This window comes from Acinonyx jubatus, chromosome A3 (assembly GCF_027475565.1).
Source record: "Acinonyx jubatus isolate Ajub_Pintada_27869175 chromosome A3, VMU_Ajub_asm_v1.0, whole genome shotgun sequence".
Lineage (NCBI taxonomy): Eukaryota > Metazoa > Chordata > Mammalia > Carnivora > Felidae > Acinonyx > Acinonyx jubatus.
In genome coordinates, this window is record NC_069388.1 from 130,198,149 (window position 1) to 130,217,561 (window position 19,413).

The 19,413-nt window shown below is 45.9% G+C and overlaps 1 protein-coding gene across 1 annotated transcript in view; it reads left to right on the plus strand.

Moving 5' to 3' along the window:
- NOL10 (nucleolar protein 10) overlaps positions 1–19,413 on the plus strand; it is an 88,717-nt gene that overhangs the window by 17,440 nt on the left and 51,864 nt on the right. Inside the window, exons 9-13 of the mRNA XM_027077888.2 lie at positions 1,018–1,103; positions 3,594–3,672; positions 5,397–5,546; positions 7,500–7,566; positions 14,490–14,542. Of these exons, the coding sequence (XP_026933689.1) occupies positions 1,018–1,103; positions 3,594–3,672; positions 5,397–5,546; positions 7,500–7,566; positions 14,490–14,542 (435 nt within the window). The remainder of the gene's footprint in view (positions 1–1,017; positions 1,104–3,593; positions 3,673–5,396; positions 5,547–7,499; positions 7,567–14,489; positions 14,543–19,413) is intronic.

Genomic DNA, 19,413 nt, shown 5'->3' on the forward strand with positions numbered 1-19,413 from the left:
CCTTAACCCTGTTGGTTGCAGTTCTCATTTTGTTTTTTGCATGTTTTGCTTTATTTGCTCTATTTGCTTAATTTCCTGCTTTTTATTTAAAAAAAAATCTGAAAATCTGAAAACTTCACTTTCTGCAAACTTGAAAACATAGTTCACTAATCACTTGTACACATTTTGCGCATTTGCTTTCTTTCGCTATAAAAATGCATGTGTATTATACGAAATGTGTTTTTTGAGCCATTTGGAAACAAGGTGCAGACATTATGGTATTTTAGCCCTAAACACTTCTGAAATGTTTTTCTTGGAAGCAGGGGCTTTGGAGCTCCTGGGTGGCTCCGTTGGATAAGCATCCCATTCTTGGTTTCGGCTCAGGTCATGGTCTCATAGTTCGTGGGCTTGAGCCCTAGCACAGAGCCTGCTTCAGGTCCTCTGTCTCCCTCTCTCTCTGACCCTCTCCTTCTCACGTGTGTGCGCTCTCTCTCTCTCTCTCTCAAAAATAAACATTTAAAACAAAGCCCAAGGACTCTCTCCTATAAATCATATTACTGTTATCATCCCTAAGAAATTTAAACCGATACAATAATGTTACATATTAAATACTTAATGCTGATACAGTATTCAGATATCCCCAGTTATATACCAAAGTGTCTTTTACAGCTCCTCCCCCATCCACCCTCCCAAGCAAACCAAGGTCCAGACAGGGATCATGCGTTGCATTTTGGACTTCTTTTCTTAACCAATCATCCATTTTCTTTCTTTCTTTCTTTCTTTCTTTCTTTCTTTCTTTCTTTCTTTCTTTCTTTCTCTCTCTCTCTCTCTCTCTCTTTCTTTCTTTCTTTTCTTTCTTTCAATTCTAAAACAAACTCAGCTTATCATAAAACATTTGACAGTATTAAAAAGGGTATTAAGGTAAAAAGTTAAATTCTTATCTCCCATGAGACTGTGTTAATAAGGCCTTTTTTGGTGTTTGTCTAAAAATACCTGGCAGTAGCTATTGTGTAAAATTACCACTTTTTGTGTGTTGAGGGTCGTGTGGAGTGCTGGGACCCAAGAACTCGCAGTAGAGTCGGTCTGCTGGACTGTGCACTGAGTAGCGTCACGGCAGATTCAGAGTAAGTGGGAATTGACGTACTTTTTAAATATCCATTTGCTTATGATTTAAACGCATGTGTCAATACCAGGTTAAAATCAGTAAAGGATGAAATTCTTCGGACTCATGTCTAAGGTTGTAGTTTTGTGACTATTTTATGTAAAAATCCTTCTCTTGGAAAAGTTCACTAAGTGGGAAAGCCAGACAGAATTCCTTTCTCAGGTGCTACATGGAATGTCTTTTTTGTTAGTTGCTGGGGAATTGTATTAAAATTGATGCACTGGAGGAATTTGTATTCCCAATTCTTTAGGGTCTAGTGATAGAACCGGGAGGTCGCCACTCCTGTCAGTAAGTGAAAAGGAAAGATGTACTTTGAGTTCTACCTTGGAGAGAGGCAAGTGTTTCTGAGATTTTCTTGTTCCTGTTTGCCAGTTGCTACATTTATAACAATCAGAAAAGTAACACACTTGGGCGCTAAAAACTTCTAAATATGCCTCAATTAAGTGAGAACTACAAGCCCCCTGTCCTTTCTTCACTCACCAGAGAGGTTACTGTTTGGTACATGTTTTCAGACATTTTTCTGAGCTCGCATTAGTGTGCAGTCTTATACTCTCTTGGTCAGATTCTTAACATGGGATTATTTGCTATACTCGGTTCAGGAACTTCCTTTCTCTGGGCTCTTGATGTTTGCAGTAATGTAACTTTATTAGCGTTTATTCATTTCAGCTGGTCAAACATTTACCTGTCTGTAGTTGTATCATGTGGGAGGTGGGGTGTTTGATGAGTGGGGTACAGAGGGAACGTGGACCCTCTAAATTACTGCTGATTTTTGTGTCATTTGCGTTTTTCTGGGGGAGAGAAGAATTTATATAGTTGTATCTTTTAAAAATTTTTTTTTATGTTTCTTTATTTACTTTTTGAGAGAGAGAAAGTATGGGGAGGGGCAGAGAGAGGGAGACACAGAATCCAAACCAGGCTCCAGGCTCTAGGCTCTGAGCTGTCAGCACAGAGCCCGACATGGGGCTTGAACTCATGAACCTGTGAGATCACGACCTGAGTAGAAGTCAGACGTTTAAGTGAGCCACCCAGGCAACCCTGTATAGTTCCGTCTTTTGAAAAATCAGCCTATGTAAAGCTTGACTTGGAGAAAAGTTAAGAATCACTGATCTGGAAAGACGTCTTTTTCTAATATATATTTTTCCTGATATAAGTAAAGAATAAGTTGATTTTTTTTTCATCTGTTAATCATGACACTTAAAGGGAGTATAGGAAATTTTTGCCCTCTTGCTGAGTTTTATTAAAGTAATACTAATGAACAACTTCACTGATCACAATATGGAGTATAGTAAAGAATTTTAAAGTGGAAAATTCACTCATTTTATATTCATTTTTTTCTTAGAATCAGACATTTTTGTTGTGAAATATAACACACATCCAGAAAATCTCTAAACATTAACACACAGGTTACTGAATTACTGTGAAGCTCTGTTTGTCAATGGAAGGAACCAACAAAAATGCTTCTCAACATTTCATTATATTGGTATGAAAGAAAACGAATCCAATACCTGCTTATTTTTAGAAAGTAGGGAGTCAGTTGTAAGAGAAAGCTGTTTACCCACTCCCTAGGAAGCAGAAAAGTTAATTTTCTCTTACTCATAAACATTAACTTGTCTTTGAATTAAAATGGAGAGACTTGGTTTCTATTTATAAGTTCTGTCATCGACGATTTCTTCTTAGAAAAGTCATTTGAGGAAACAGGCCAGCGTTCTTTGTATTATGATTATGTGTTAAGGTTGTTTTTGCTTTAAATTTATGACTGTAATAGAAGTGAACATAGAAAATTTAAAGAAGGGATATGAAAAGATAATCTCTCCTGTGGTCTTTAGAAATACTCTTTTTTTTTTAAATAGAATATTGATTCACAAATAGTTTTTAGTGGCTTCGTTTGCCCTTGGTGGGGCATTTTTTTTTTTTAATGTTTGTTTATTTTTGAGACAGAGAGAGAGCATGAACAGGGGAAGGTCAGAGAGGAAGACACAGAATCTGAAGCAGGCTCCAGGCTCTGAGCTGTCAGGACAGGGCCCTATGCGAGGCTTGAACTCATGCTGTGAGATCATGACCTGACCGAAGTTGGACGCTCAACCGACTGAGCCACCCAGGCGCCCCCTGATGCAATGATTTTTTTTAAACATAAGGATAGAAGTGTGATTTCCCCTTTAGAATTGAAGATTAATAGGGGCATCTATGTGGCCCAGTTGGTTAAGCATCCAGCTTCAGCTCAGGTCATGACCTCCCGGTTCATGAATTTGAGGCCTGCATTGGGCTCTCTGCTGTCCGCATGGAGCCCACTTCGGATCCTCTGTCCCCGTTTCTCTCTGCCCTTCCCTTGCTCTTTCTCTCTCTCAATAAGTAAATAAAAACTTCCAAAAAAAGAGAATTGCAGATTAATAACGACTTTTTACTTGGAAAGTTTGACCATATATATATGGAACATGAATATTTTGCCTTTCAGGATAAACAGTTTACCAACAATCTCTGCTTTGAAATTTAATGGAGCCTTGACCATGGCAGTTGGAACATCTACCGGGCAGGTAAACGTGTTTAAATTGAGAACTTCATACTTAACGTTAGTATCTCAGAGACATGTATGTATTCTGGGAGATACTTTCTGTTCACTGTGGGAACAAAATGAGGCATTCTTGTTTTGGCCAGAGTGGAGTGGGTTCTCCAGAATCCTCTATTGTAGTACCTTGAGAAATTCTGATTCTGGCCTTCACGGTGGGTCTGAGGGGCTGTCGAGCTGGAGGTACCGTGTGGGTATGCCTCAGGCATTCTCTTGACTGTGGTTCAGAACATTTTCCAGAGTGTGTGGAACAGAATTCTGTGGTCTACAGAATCTGGAATTCTGCCAGACTCCTGCTCTTGGAGGCTCACAGTGCTTTTCAATATGTATTGAAGGCTCTCAGATTCCCCTAGACAAGAAATGTGTTTAACAAGTATTTCCAAAACTTATTTGTACAAGGAACCTTTTTTCTCTCTGAGCACCACTGACCACATCCCAGGCAGTAACACACCTTAGCAGAGCTAGTCTGACAGGGATGGGTTGAGCGGCTACAGAGGGTTAATTTCATCCTTTCTTTCTTCCCTTCTTTACTTCAAGGCAGAATTCACACACTTGTAAGTTTGTTCTCCAGAGTGGGTCTGGACCCTGCTTCCAGTGGAGTTCACCTCTGTCATCAGAGTCTACAGAGGATCTGTCACCAGGGACTGGCAGCTAGCTTCCCCAGCCCTCTTGCCTCTAGTGACAAGGCTCAGAAGAGATCTGCCCTGCCCACCCACTCCCCTCCCCTCCCCTCCCCCAACAGTCCTAACCTTGCCACCCCCATCTGTCGCAGATCTGCCAGGATCGTCTTCACTAAGCCTTTTATTATTTCTGTCAGTTGCTGCGACAGCGCTTGGTACTTAGTAGGCCCTCCGCATATATATTTGGTTTGGTTCACAAATGGCACAAATTCTTACGAATTTTCCTTTTTGTTCCTTTCTTAATATAGCTCAGTAGTTCTCAATCTTAGTGTGCCAGAAACTTACTTTCCAGTTAAATCAAACCATGTACTTTGGGCACCTGGGTGGCTCAGTCGGTTGAGCATCTGACTTCGGCTCAGGTCATGATCTCATGGTTCATGTGTTCGAGTCCCACGTCGGGCTCTGTGCTGACAGCTCGGAGCCTGGAGCCCGCTTCGGATTCTGTGGCCCCCCACCCCCCCCCCCCCACTCTCTCTCTGCCCCTCCCCTGCTTGTGCTCTGTCTCTCTCTCAAGGATGAATAAACATTAAAAAAAAATTGAACAAAAAAACCGTGTACTCTACAGGTAAACTTAAGAGATTTTTCTAGAGTATTTTTGCTGTCTGACTTTAAAATCTTTGTGCCCTTTGGGGTGCCTGGGTGGCTCAGTCGGTTGAGCGTCCGGCTTCGGCTCAGGTCATGATCTCACGGTTTGTGAGTTTGAGCCCCGTGTCGGGCTCTGTGCTGACAGCTCAGAGCCTGGAGTCTGTTTCGGATTCTGTGTCTCCCTCTCTCTCTGCTCCTCCCCTGCTCGTGCTCTGTCTCTCTCTCTCTCTCTCTCTCTCTCTCAAAAATAAATAAACATTAAAAAAATTAAAAAAAAAATCTTTGTGCCCTGAGTAAGTGTTCACTGTGCTCATAAAAAGGCAGTGAAACAAATAGTAGCCATTATTCAAAGTTTACAAAGTTGCTTTTTAAGATAAATATGTTTAATTTGTTGAAACAGAAATAACTTGTTTTCTTTTTTTTTTAGGTTTTATTATATGATCTTCGATCAGATAAGCCATTGCTGGTTAAGGATCACCAGTACGGGCTGCCCATTAAGTCACTTCATTTCCAGGATTCATTAGATTTGATTTTGTCTGCAGACTCACGAATCATCAAAATGTGGAACAAGAACTCAGTATGTACTTTTTTGTTGACGTAACTTATTAGTGTATTTTCCTGAGGATTTTTTTCTTTCTGTTGCCCGTTTTGAGTTACGTGGGCTCTTGAGAAAGATGCCGAGTCCCTGTTTGGGAACTTAGCTGGGAGACAGGTACTTCAGCAGAGCTAATGTTCCCACTGAGGTAAAGTAGTCCAGACTGCCTTCTTCCTGCTAAAAAGTTTTCCCGGTTTGCTAGAACTGGCATGCCTTTTGCTTGGGTTCGTAAATCACGTTTAAAACTGTGTTTGCTTGAGTAGCGTAAATCACGTTTTAAAAACATCGCCCCATGAGAACCTCCTAGATCCTGAGGCTCTCTCACAGCCTTGGGAAAGTTTTTATGAGCAACTAATTATCTTTCCATGTCAGTGTTACTATGTATTTCAGTTTCATACCTCTTAAAACCAATCTCGAAAGAATTGGCTTTTGGAAATGACCCCTTCACGGTAATTCTTTAGAGTGTTTTTTTAAAAAGCAGTATTTTCTTAAAACTATCTGTTGTTCTTTCCCCTCAGTTCCAAGTAACAGTGAAAAAGTAAAAGTAACAAAAGCCCATACTTCTGGTTTTCGTCTGCCTTGTGCTTTTCGTCTTTCATTTTAAAACTTGGGAGAAACTAGTGAAAGGTTAGTTTGTCTGCAAACTGGGAGAAAATGTATTCAGTATAGCAGTTGCTTTTAAGAGCTCTTTGCGTTTAATTAGTTACAAACTTTCGTGTCTTGAGTCAAAAAGCGTTACTTCCTTTTTATTTTTTTAACTCGTTTTTGAGGTGAAGAGGGTGCAGGGTCCAGAGGCCGCAGCGTTAGCGCCAGAGGACAGGCCCGGCCTGTCCCGGGGGCCCGCGTGTGCCCGACACAGCGGCCCGCGACGTGACCTCATCACCCCTCCGCTACGCCCTGGGGTTCCTGGCCGCTTGGATCATAACTTCTGTGTCCACTCTTCATTTGGCTAACTCGCAGAGTGTTGACCGTTCCTAGCTCTGTCTCGAATTAGAATTTGGCTGCAGCTTTTCACCGAGTGTGCGGGAGCCGTCCTCCCCGTGCCTTAACTGTCCCTTCTCCTTTGCCCTGGGAGCCTCTGGTAGCGAGTTAATAAACGTGAGAGCTGGCAGACATTTTCAACACCAGCGCTTGAAATTATCCTGCCGTCGTTGCTGCAATAAGTTTTATTTTGGCGTTGTTATGACTAAATACGCCCTCTTGACCAACACCCAGATTACTTGGTTTTGCTTGACTTGCTTTTCCTTGTTTATCTTTCTCATCACCTTTTCCCATTCCCATCTTCTCCTCTCTTTTGTTTCTTTTACTTTCCCTCTCTTAATTTAAAATATAGCACGTTCCTCCCCTCTCTCCCATTGAAAATAGAAGTGTGGTAGTCTTTCCTGTGTAAGTAACTCATTGCGTGTTTACAGGATTTCATTTTGTAAGTTATCATTTATACCCAGTGTCTTCCTTGATCCTCCTCAAGGCCTTATGGTATATAGATGGCAGAAAGTGTCTTCGTCCTGCCGTGTTGACTCCCTCCCAGTCTTTGGTTTCTTTGAGTATGGCTTTAACTGGGGATTACGAGTTCAACGAGTTTAACTCCAGATTATGAGAGTTTTTCTGAGTTGATGCACAACTTTATCTTAAACTTTACCCATTGCCGCTATGAAGACATTATCTGCGAAACTGTATTTATTTCCTTGGTTAAGTCGCTTTTCCCCCATTCGCCTCAGTTTCTTTGTTTCTAAAGTGAAAGCATTTGATAAATTGATAAAATGAGCTCTGTACCGTAGTTTAAATTCTTTACTTTCAATCAGGTGATTTTATTTCTTTACACAGTACCATTTACACATAACCACATGGCTATGTCATACCTCCAGTTTATTTTCTTTACTCAGCATTGCCAAAAGTTTAACTGTTTTAATAATTCCTTTTTGCCTATTCTTTTAGGGAAAAATATTTACTTCCTTGGAACCAGCACATGACATTAATGATGTCTGCCTCTATCCCAACTCAGGTATGCGGTATGTAGCAATGGGTCATTCAGTGAGATAAATCTGAGTTGTGCTTTATTGGGTTTTAAACACATTTCATTTCATTTGTTAAGACGGGGTTTGGCTTGGTCAGGACTGTTCTTGGATATTGTATTTACTGGAAGAATCAAGAGCAGGAAGTGGTGTGGATGATTCAGAAAATGGCACTCTCAGTGACTCAGCCCGTAGCCAGCCTAGCTATTAGTAGAAACTGGTAACAATATATAGGTAGGTGGCAGGTGAGATGCTATTTTAGTGTGCTCTTCACCCTTTTATGTGATTAGTAATAGCGTGTGGAAATTGAGGTTAGAGGTTTGAAGAAGGCTGGGATTGCCCGATAACCCACGAGGCTCATGAAGCCAGGGGTTTTGGTATCTTCTGTATTGTATACTGTTTTGCGGATTACATCGTGGATTTCAAGATTTTACAATACATTTGAGACAAATTGGTGAAGAATTTGGGGGCAGGAAAGAAAATGGGAATAGTTCCCACTCTCAAGCAGTGTTGCGTTCTGAGGACAGACACAGCCCATTTTGATAGACGGATACAGGGCAGAGCAGGAGAGACCTGTCACGTGTGTACAAACAGCACTTTGCCAGCGTGTTAGAGAAAGGCTCAGCCAGAGCAACTGGGGAGGGGAGATGCCAGAGGAGATGTTTGTTCAGGTGTGTTTGGAGTGGTGAGTGAGATTTGGTAGGTGGGGCGGCGAGATGAGGCACATCCCTGTGAGGGAGCAGCGTGAGAACGGCAAGAAGGATAGGCTGTGGCAGATGCAACAGGGTCCCATTGGTGGGGCTCGTTTGGGAAAGCGATGGAGTCTTACGTGCCAGAGCCCTGGTGGCTCTCCTGGGAACCAAGGTGGAGGAGGTCCGGGAATGATGTGCTGAATGATCTGGGCTCGGTCTGTAGTCAGGACCTGTTCAGATTGTGCTGTCCGTCCTCTAAAAGGTACATCGGTTTTGAACCAAAGTTAGTAGGAGGGGATGCTCTGAGCTGATTGAGAACATAGGAGACAGAGCAGGTTTAGAGAGATTGTTTTCTTTTTTGAACATTTGAATATTATTAGGAGGCGATGGGACAGTGACAGTGTCTGGCAGAGGGTCTCAAACCTGGCCGCTGTCAGTATCACCCAGGGAGCTTTTTAAGAAGGACAGGTTCCTTGGCCCAGTCCCAGACGTACTGAGAGTATCCGGGCGGAGGGCCCAGAAGCGTGTTTCCCAAGTGCTCGTGAGGCCCTGCCCTGCCCCACCACCTTGCAGCGGGAGCCAAGACAGGTGCACGTAGAAAGTGCCGTCTCAAGAGAAGCAGGTCTGCGGTTGCAAAGTGTGGAGGCCTGTAAACAGCGTCTTTCAGAGGTGGGAGTGCGTGAGATCACCATGGGAATGTGTACACAGTAGGACCCGAGTCCACTTCAGCGGGGATTGAGGAGAAGGAGGTGCCAGCTGAGAAACTTAACAGGAACAGACAGAGTGGCAATAAAAGGAGTGACAGATTTCGAAGTAGAGCAGAAGCTAAGGCACAAGCGATCCAGTGGTCCCTGCTCGGCAAGCTTGAGGGCGACTGAGGTTGAGGCGGGAAGGAGAGAACAAGTTCTTAATGCTCCTGTGCTTCCGGCTCGGTGATGACCACGCATCATTTAATCTTTCCAGAACCCTGTGTAGTTAGTGGCACACACATTTTTTTTCTTTTTTCTTGTCTGTCTGTCTCACGTCTTAGGAGGTGAGAACTGTTGAGTTATTGGGCTGGAGTTGGTGGCTCAGCTGGCTGTGGCAGGGCCTCGGGTAGAGCCAGCCTTTCCTGGTTCTGGAGCCCATGCCCTTTCTAGTTACGTGCTGCTGTCCCGAGAAGGATGAGGCGCTGTGTGTCTGTGGTCACGGAGAGGGTCTTGTTGCAGTGGTGGGGTGACGTCCAGTGCGGACGAGTTCAGGAATAAATTGCAGATGAGGATGTCGGGGTCCCCGTTAGAGAGTATCAGACGGTCCGAAACCGGGTCTGAGCTGCCCACGAGGAGGAGTAAAGTCAGGTGGCACTGAGGTTGGCACGAGGCTGGTGAGCGGGCGGCTGGGTTAAGGGGTGAGAGGATTTTTTTTTTTTTAAATGTTGATTTTATTATTTTTGGAAGAGCAGGAGAGCCCGGGAGGGGCAGAGAGAGAGGGAGACAGAGGATCCGAGGCGGGCTCTGCGCTGACAGCAGAGAGCCCGACGTGGGGCTTCAGCTCACGAAGCGTGAGACGGTGACCTGAGCCAAAGTCGGACGCTTAACCCGACTGAGCCACCCTGGTGCCCCTGGGGGGTGAGAATTTGAAGGGCAGCTAGTGCTGAGAGACGGAAGCTGCATGGTCACGTGTGGCCATGTGTGGCCCTTGAGACCTGGCAGGGTGACCGACCTGAACTGAGTGAGGTGTGCTCTGAGCGTAAACTACCCACCAGGTTTCGAAGACATCGTGGAGACAAATCACGCGAAATAAACCTTTAATTTTTTATGTCAGTTACATATTGAAATGGAAACGTTTGGGGCATACTGGCTTAATAAGATACATTAAAATATGTTTTGCCTGTTTTTGAAATAGTTTTTTTAAAATCTGTCTAGTAGAAAATGTGAAATCACACGTGAGCCTCGCACGATATTTCTGTTGCACGGCTCTGGCCCAGACTTGGGGATCTGGCCCAGTGTAGGGCGCAGCTTTGGCGCGAGGGAGCTATGGAAGTCCACCGAGGGCGTGCGGCGTCCGTGTCGTCAGAGGGACTGAGGACCGCCAGCCCGTCTAATGACTCTCGGTCTCCAGTATTGTCTTACTTCCGGTCCATTCCTGCGTTTCCCCACTTGTCCCCCAGATGCCGTTTGTAGCGCCTTGTTTGGAACCAGGCCGTAATCAAGGTTGTGTGTTACGCTGAGCTGGGGCCATCTTTAGTTTCTTTCAGTTTGCAATAGTCGTGTCCCCCCACCCGTCCTTGTTTTGTTTTGTTTTGTTTTGTTTTCTTTGATTTTTCCAAGATCAGGGCAGTAGTCGCATAGAATGTCCCTCACCCTGGATTCGTGTGGCTAGCTGTCATAATGTCATTGACATTGTGCCTCCAGCCCGTGTATTTTATCTCAGATAGAAGTTAAATCTGACTGTGACGCACCGTAGGTGAGATATTGTGGCCACGAGGAATGCTGGGTCCCCTGTGTCAGACCCCTTCCCAGAAGCATCCAGGGCCAGGGAGGGGCAGCGTGGTCCCTGGGTTAAGGTGACCACCGGGTCTCCCCATTGCGAAATGTACTTTCCTGGGAGGTAAACATTGTAAGAGTGATGTTTCGAACAGAAGGACAGCTTCACTGTCAAATAACTTGTAAGAAGCGAATCAAACACAAAAAGTAGCCAAATGGTTTGTTCCCTGAGCTTTGCAAGCACAGTGAGACCAGGGCCTCGGCTGCCGTGGGGGTTGCGTGTGAGTGGGTGTGATTCACGCGCTGTGCTGCTCTCCCCTGCTCTGTTCCTCTTCCCTTTGACGCCGCTCTTGATGCCTTATGCTTAATCATCAGGCGCTTAATCATATTTTAGAAAAGCTAAAACGTCCTTCTTTCTTTATCTTCTCACTTACTCATTTTGAAGTAATTAGAGCCGAATCACGGTTACTGTTTTGTAATGTTTTTCTAATACGAAGATTGCTCAGAATATTGAGAAATGGCTCCGCCTTCCTGGCTGCTGTTTTGTTCCTGCTCTTGCTCACTCGGCCGACTCCGGCGTCTCTGCGCTGGGCGCCTGCCCTGCAGGTCGGCTCCGTGACGGCGCGTTGGCGTGGCGCGGCGCCTGTCGGGCTCACGGGTGTCTGAGCCCCGCCGCCGCTGGGACCCGGGATCGCTGGGTTCGAATCGCTGCTACGGAGAAAAGAAGATGGGCTTTCGACTCAGAAAGACTGAATTCAGGCTGAATGATCGTGTAAAGCACCCAGTGTGGTTTCCCCAGCCGCCTTCCAGGCCCCTGCAGACGGCCTTCCCCGTTCAGTGTGCAGTCGCCTTCCCATCTGTGGCAAATGTCCTCTCCCAACATGGGAAAGAGCAGCTCGAGCCATGTGGAAACATCCTGGGTGCCCTGTACGGTAAAATCCCAAACTCCATAGTCACATCCGTGGTTGAGCACATGGAAGAAATGTCCTGGCCTTTCGTCCCTGACACAGTTCTGTTCTCACAGGTGCTCTGCTCTGAGCTGTTCAAGGCGGTGACCGCTGCCGTACGTTTCAGTGCAGATGTTTCTGACGGCAGAGATTGTGTTTTTCCTTTGTGTTTAAATTTCTAATCCGTTTCAGACCGGATACTTTTGTAAAACGTAGTAAAAAGGCGTTACAAGGGAAAGGAGCACACGTGGGGATCTCCCTGCAATGTCGCATCACTATACAGCTTTCTGAATTCTTCCTTTCCACTTCTACACTCAGCGCCTGGCCGGGGGCCAGTTTGCAGGGTGGCCCTGGGAGTGGAGTGAGTAGCACTGGCAGAGAGCATCCAATCTGGTTTTGGAACTCTGGGCTTCGGTGAATCCTTTGGCCTCTGAAGCACGTGCACAGGAGAATCCACATGTTCACGCTTCCTGGGAGGGGGCTGCTGATCCATCCCATCCTCTTTGGCCGCCCTGTTCGGCCACACAGGACACTGGATACGTCACTCTACAGTGCTGTTTCAGACTGGATGTGTGTTCTTTTGACTCTAGGCACTATTGAGCTCTTCCTTCTCTTTTAAAATTTTTACTGTCGGGGCGCTTAAGTGGCGCAGTCGGTTAAACGTCTGATGTCAGCTCAGGGTATGATCTCGCGGTCTGTGAGTTCGAGCCCCGCGTCGGGCTCTTGCCGACAGCTCGGAGCCTGGAGCCTGCTTCTGATTCTGTGTCTCCCTCCCTCTCTGTCCCTCCCCCGGTCACACTTTGTCTTTGTCTCTCAAAAATGAATAAATGTTTAAAAAAATTACTTTAATTGGTATTGTCATTTTAATAAGCATCACTATAAAGGAAACTTAAAGGAAAAATCATTCATAAGCCCACAGTCTCTTCACGAGTACCATTACAATTTCCATGAGAGAAGTTCTCGTGTTAATCTCATGTTTGTGTGTTTTCAATCATTGACCTCATGCTGTGTGTATAGTTGTCTTTTGCTTTCCAGTTGACGTGATATTAACATTTTTCCTGTTGCTGTATGGTGTTTATATTTGCACTTCTGAAATTTTTATTATTTGACCCCGCAAGAAGCCTTTTCATTTTATCTTAGTTGTTACTGTGGTTTTAGAGTCCTGCGTTGCACGGGCTTTGGAGTCCGTAGAATATCAGCTACTCTCCTTCCTAGCTATGTGGTGACCTTGAGCAAATTAATTTTGTGAGGCCACACTGTTAATCTGGAAATAAAGTTCTCCTCTCTTGCCCATGATCATGTTAATTTCTGCTGAACTTCCTTTCACTAGTTTTTTTTTTTTCCTTCTTGTTCTTGGGCTTTGTTGAGGTTGCCGGTTTCTCTCGTTCATGATCGGTTTTAGTCCTGACCTTCCCCGGTTTAGTTCGGTGGTAAGTCAGCTGCTATCATTGTCCATATACGGCCAAGAAAGATCGTATTCCATGTGGAAAACAATCCGCCGTGTCCAGTCTGGGTTCTTGAGAGCCATTAGATTAGAGCCCTCTCTGTGGTTTGGTGGGTAGGTGTGATTGTGTTTCCTTGTGGAATGCTCACTGCTGAATGATCCGTGTTCAGAGTCAAGCCAGTGAAGCCAGGCTTGGGGAGTATGTTTGGCAAGAACCTTCTTTCTGGTGGTAATCTGGCTCCTCAGTCCCCAGAACAACTTCTCCCACTGTGTCTAAAGGACGTAGGAGGTTTGGCTCTAAAATTCTCTGGCTTGTGACAAGGGCACTCAGTCCCGCTGAACTTTTTTTTTGATCTGTAAAATAAGGATGCTGTTATTATTTCAGAGATTTTTTGCATGTGCACCAAGATAGTATCTGCGAAGGCGCTTACCAGGTTGTAAAGAACTCCCCAGATGGTGGCTGATTTCAGCTGCATCGAAAGTGCCGTCATTCTGGAACAGGGGCTGTGAGCACTGGAGCCGCCTCAGGAGGCTTGCGGGGAGGAGTAGGCCGCAGGTGGCAGAGGGCAGGGAACAAAGCCTGGGACATGTGCACCCTGGTGCTGTGCCACAGAGTGACGGGGTCCTGGGGTAACAGGGGTGCCATCATTGAATGCCAGGAAGTTTGCCCATCCGTCAGCTCTGCTTTCTTAAACTGTGCATCTCGGGAAGACTAAATGATTAACCACTCTGTTAGTTGAGGCCGTGAGGTTCCCCGACGACGGAATTATTGGGGAGAGTAAGGGCTGTGAGACCCTGGAGAGGTCTTTGCTGGTGTAGCTGCACACAGCACCCGCTCAAGTCAGTCCCTTGGTTTTCCACTCAGACGTGAGGTTTAATGCAAACCTTAGGAACTACTTTGCCGTGGTGTTTTGTGGGAGATGCTTTGCCTTGGTTCTTGGATTCCTGATTAACAGAAAGAAGCCTTTGTTCTTAATTTCTTCAGTTTATTATCATAAATGGTGTACCAGAACTACATTTTGTCCACGTACTTAAAGCTGAAAACTTGTGCTGAAAGCTGAAAACCCCTCGGAGGATGATGGCAGGCTCTACGTAGGCCTGAGCACCCGACGGTGGGAACTGCTTGTGTACTTGGCTGGAATGTTTCGCCGATGGGGATGTTGTAAAGAACTTCACGGTACTTCAGGTGCCCCATCTAGGAGGGCCGGGGACGGAAGCCCATGACCCGCCTGGTTTCCGGGTCCGGCTCTTCGCCACGCACCGTCTTCTGGGCACCTGGAGCACCGGTCCATAGTGTAAAACAACTAGAAAAGGGCACCTTCCTTTTCCCCGCCTGTTTACCCTTCTCGTTGTGCTTATTTTTAGGAATGCTTCTTACTGCCAATGAAACCCCCAAGATGGGCATCTATTACATTCCGGTAAGTAATACAAATAGGAGTTACGGTAAAAATAGGACAAGCAAAGGTAGTTTATTTTTAAACTGGGTGTACTGAGGGCCTTCGGGTCTGCCTGCGGCTGCGTAAATTAAACACAGCGGGCTCACGGGTAGCTTCGCTTTGCTTCCTGGAGCCGGGAAAAGAATGCTTAACTGTCGTTTTATGGGAAACTGCTTAGTACCCCATTAAAGTAGACATTAAGAGTTAGTCTTTGTTCTTCAGATTTACATTTGGATTTTGTTTCCAAGTATTTCGGAATCTTGAACTTTAAGCCGTTAGCGATCAGGAGGCCTGATTCTGAACCAACAGCCTGGTGCTCTTAAGTCGCGTCATTTCTCTCACAAACAAGTCACACCTAAGAAACCTGTCTCAGGTGGACCTGCTTGGTGCTGGCACACAGCCAGTCCTGGCCCTTTGTTCTTCCTTAAAGAATTCTTCTCTTGCATATGACGGAAGCTTCCCTAACTTTACGTTTCAGATTATAGTAAGAAAGAGACGGGGAAGAGGGTCCCCTACACAGAAAACAGCATCGTACAGAGCTGGCACTCGATCACTTTATGGCCGACGAACAGCTCCGTTTCTGAGATTTGGGGAGAGGACGGGAGGGGTGAGGAGTGTGCCAGAGCAAGACTTTAGGGACGTGAATTCTGTAACTGCTGGCAGCCTCCATTTCGGAACGTTCTTCATATTTACCGTGGTTCTTTTGAAATAGCTTAACGGTGTATGTATTTCCCCCAAAAAAGTATTCTGGTGGATGTTAACTTTTTGTGGTTTCAGGAAACCGGTAAGTTGTTGAAAGCACTTTGAGGTACTCTTGGTTGTTAGTGAAACAGGCCATTCCAGCGGCAAACTTGTCTAAGTTGTCCCTCGTTCCATTTTCCCTGGTTGCTCAGACGCCGCTTCTGACTTCCTGTCAGCTTATCCCTCTTTCCTTGTCTTCGTGTGGTCAGGGAATACATTCATCGATTGCATCAACTGTGCGTCCGGCCCCATCTAGACGCTGGCAGTGTCACGGGGTGTGGAGCGCTGTCCCCTCCCTCAAGCAGTCCCTTGGCAGGGAATGAAGAGAGGCAGTCCAGCGTGAGGGACGCCGTAACGGGACGAAGGGGGGTGCTCTGGGGCTCGGGAGGGGAGGCGCACCACCCAGCCTGGGGCTGGGAGCTGACGGGGGGCACAGAGGGTACCGAGAAACCTGCCCGCGGGGCGGACTTCCCAGGAGAGACCTGGGGAATGGTGACGTCCACGGGAAGGAGAGGGTGGGGTGCAGAGTGCGAGAGAGGTCTTGGAAGTGGAGGGAACGCTGTGCAGACATCAGGGAGAAAGTCCCCCACGTGGCCGAGCCACAGAGAGAGAGGGGTCGGGGTCAGGAGCCCGGGGGCGCGGCGTCTGGTAAGCCCGGTGGGCGTGTCGGCGGGGAGTCCTAGACAGGCGTTACGTGGGGGAGTGATGGGATCAGATTTGCATCTGGGGAGGATTATCTTGGCTGCCACTAGGACAGTGGCTTAGAATGGGTCTAGTAAGATGACACCATAGCCACGTGCAGGAGCGACGACGGTGCCCGCGTTACCTGGGCCGGGCTTCCCTTCTCAGGGGTCGCAGCCTTTTGGGTTCTGGGATCTGAGAGGAGTCTGAACAGGCAGGCGGTCATTTCAGAGGCTTGTTGTCCTTGCGTTGCCGCACGGCGTGTCTCAGAGGTGTCTGCTGACGAGGGCTCGTGTAGATCACAAGAGATGCCTTGCCTGGGTCCCGCGTGACGTCGTCTTCCAGACAGAATAACATCCGCTCAGCCCCTAAACCTTACTTCTCGTCCCGAGAGAGGTCCTCTTTGGAGTGCTTACTGTGCTTTGGCCTTTAGCACTTGCCCGGAAGGTGTTGATGTCGCGTATACTAGAGGCATTTCCTTGTCAGCTGTATGGAGACTGAACCAGTGGAGGGGGACAGAGGTCTAAGACGGAGCATGGATGGCTGCATCAGGAGGCCTGCAGAAAGGGTCAGGAGCTGCAGGCCGCAGAGCCCCTTAGTGTAGACACAGGAGGGGCGGTCCTGAGCGCTCGTGCAGTAAGACCACCTTCCCGGTTTGTGCGCCGCTGGGGGCGGTGGGGAAGAATTGGAAGATAGCGCGTAGCAATTGAGGGGACGTAGGGAGTCAGGAAGAGGGAAGAGGGAAGAGCGAAGACGGCAGCCCTGTTTCTGCTTGGGTAAGTGTGTAGATGAGGAAAAGGTTGGGGGATATTAAAAATTATTCTCCCTTTGAGGGGGGCGCCCGGGTGGCCCAGTCAGTTTAGCGTCCGACTCTTGGTTCTGGCTCAGATCATGATCCACGGTTCATGAGTTCGAGCCCCCACATCAGGCTGTGTACTGACAGTGCAGAGCCTGCTTGGGATTCTCTCTTTCCCTCTGCCCCTCCCTTGCTCATGTACGCACGCTCTCTTTTCCTCTGTCTCTGAAAATAAACTTAAAATTATTTTCCCCTTGGTACATGTTGTATGCTTTATAAAGTGATCTTTAAAAGGAACGGCGCACTGTTTTTTTTTTTTATTAGACAATGAACGAATGTTTCTATTTATGCTAAGTGTTTGACAAAGTATAAGGAAGTAAAAACCACCCATTCCCTCTTTGTAATATTATAAATGTTGGTAATATTGAGATACAATAACTTTTAGTTATGATGCTATTGGTGTGAAGTCCTATTTTATATAAACATCTGCATTCTGGTTTCTTGAATTCACTTCAGAAGTATTAATTCCAAGGCATTAAAATTACCTACAACATTTTGAGTTGTCTCCATTGTTTTTCCTTTTACTTTAATTGCAGTGTCGTTAACACACTGTTACATTAGTTTCAGGTGGACAGTATAGTGATTCAGCAGTTTCACACATTATACTCCGTGTTCATCACAAGTGTTCCCTCAGTCCCCTTCACCTATTTCACCCATCCCCCCCCACCCCTCCGGCCCCGTCATCTCCACTGTTTTTCATTGCCTGGCCTGTGACATTTGTATCGTCTTAGAACTAGAGGAGACCCATTATTCACTTCTCTGTACCTCATTCTTGGGGTGGGCTTTTCTGTTCCAAGTAACGGGGGTTTTAATTAGCTTGAATGATAGGGGCCAGTACCAACGAGGGGGTGAGAAACTGCCTTCTTGACAAATGTTAGTCCCTCTTCTAAGAGCTTTTTAGTTTCAGCTTTGTAACGCAGAGTTAACAGAAGCCATGAAAAAGCCCATAGGGACCATCCGCTCAGGGTGACCGCAGTGACAGCGGGTGCACGTCCTTCTTGCGCAGCTAAGCTCAGTGCTGGGACTTGTACTCGGCGCTCCTTCCCGACCTGCCTTTCTACCCTGCGCTGCCTGGTGTTTTACAGCGCCCTTGTCTTCACTTGGAAGATTCCGTCAGGGCAGGGAGAGAGCCCAGGGGTCTGAAAGCCTGCCATTTGTCATAAGATTTTATCAGATTTACCAAACTGATCTTTGGCACAATGGTTTGAGGCCTATAAAAGCGGGGAAGTGTGTTTTTAATATATGATTCATGCCAAATTTAGGAGGTTTGGATTGCGATTTGTATTAATATCTTATAATAAATCAGGTATGAAAGCTCTTTTCCCCCGCTTTGGGCCTGCACTAAAAAGGAAGGCAGGTTAATGTTCTCTTAGCTTGTTAAGTTTTGCATTTCTATCTGATACCATCTTTCTTGAATACTTGAAATCTTTATAGATTAAATGTAATTCCCGGTGTATACGCTGTGCCACATACAGAACCCCTCAAGCAACTAATCTTTTACGGCCAAGGTTCCTGCAGCTCCTTCCCCATTTTCTTAGTATACCCCTTTCTTCCCTCTCAGAGGCCAGGAAGTATTATTTTGCTTGTTTGTTTGTTTGCATTTTAAATTCCAGGGTCTAATTCAACTGCAGCTCCTGAGACTAATGCCAAGAATAGTTTTTCAGGTTTGGTTTTCCCCTGAAATGGAATTTAATCTTAGGGTAGTTCTTTATAATTAAGCCTTTGGCCTCTGTGTAGACTCTAGAGGGAATCCGAGTCTCCTGTGGCACCCCCCCCGAAACCCAGCCAGTGTGGTTAATATTGTTTCTGTTGGAAATGACCCTGAGTTCCAAGCTCCCACTGTGTTAGGAGCTCCTGAAACCCCTCACGCCTGAATAGTTGATTACTTGTAAGCTCGAGGATATATATATGGATGTGTAATCTTGAGGGAAAATGTAAGGGGAGGACACGTTATTATTTGTTCAGGAAGCTATGTGATTTAGAAGAATAAACGCCAAAAATGTAATTTTTAAAGCATGCAAATTGAAGCCACTATAAAGATTATACGCAATGTCACCGAACCCAGCAGTCAGTATTGGCGGTTAGGTATTTTATTTTAAAACATTTCCTTAGGAAAAAAGATAACTCTATTGTTTTTATGGAAATGTTTTTACTATCTGTAAAAAATCTACCAAGCATTAAACATTTTAAGTTTCACTACTTACTTAACTTAAAATTGTGTTTTCAGTTTGGAAAGTATTTTGGAGCCCCGTTACCTGAAAATGTGGCAGAGCGAAAACACAAAGGACTATATTTAACCTGCATTAGCACTTGTATTTTTGCTGGGAAATAGCGCTGGCATTTATCCAGCGTAACGCATAAGCCCACAAAACTCTGTCTTTGCGAAGAGAGATAACGAGGTGTTGAGAATCTTAAACGCTCAAGAGTGCTTGCTTCACTTGCGTACGAACCACGCACGCACGTCCTCACCAAGGCATGTAAATAAAGCCCAAGGAAATGCAGACGTTTTTGAGCAGCCGAACGTTGTGAAATGTAATAAAAGGCTCAGACTGAGGAAAGAAGGTCTCTTCGCTTC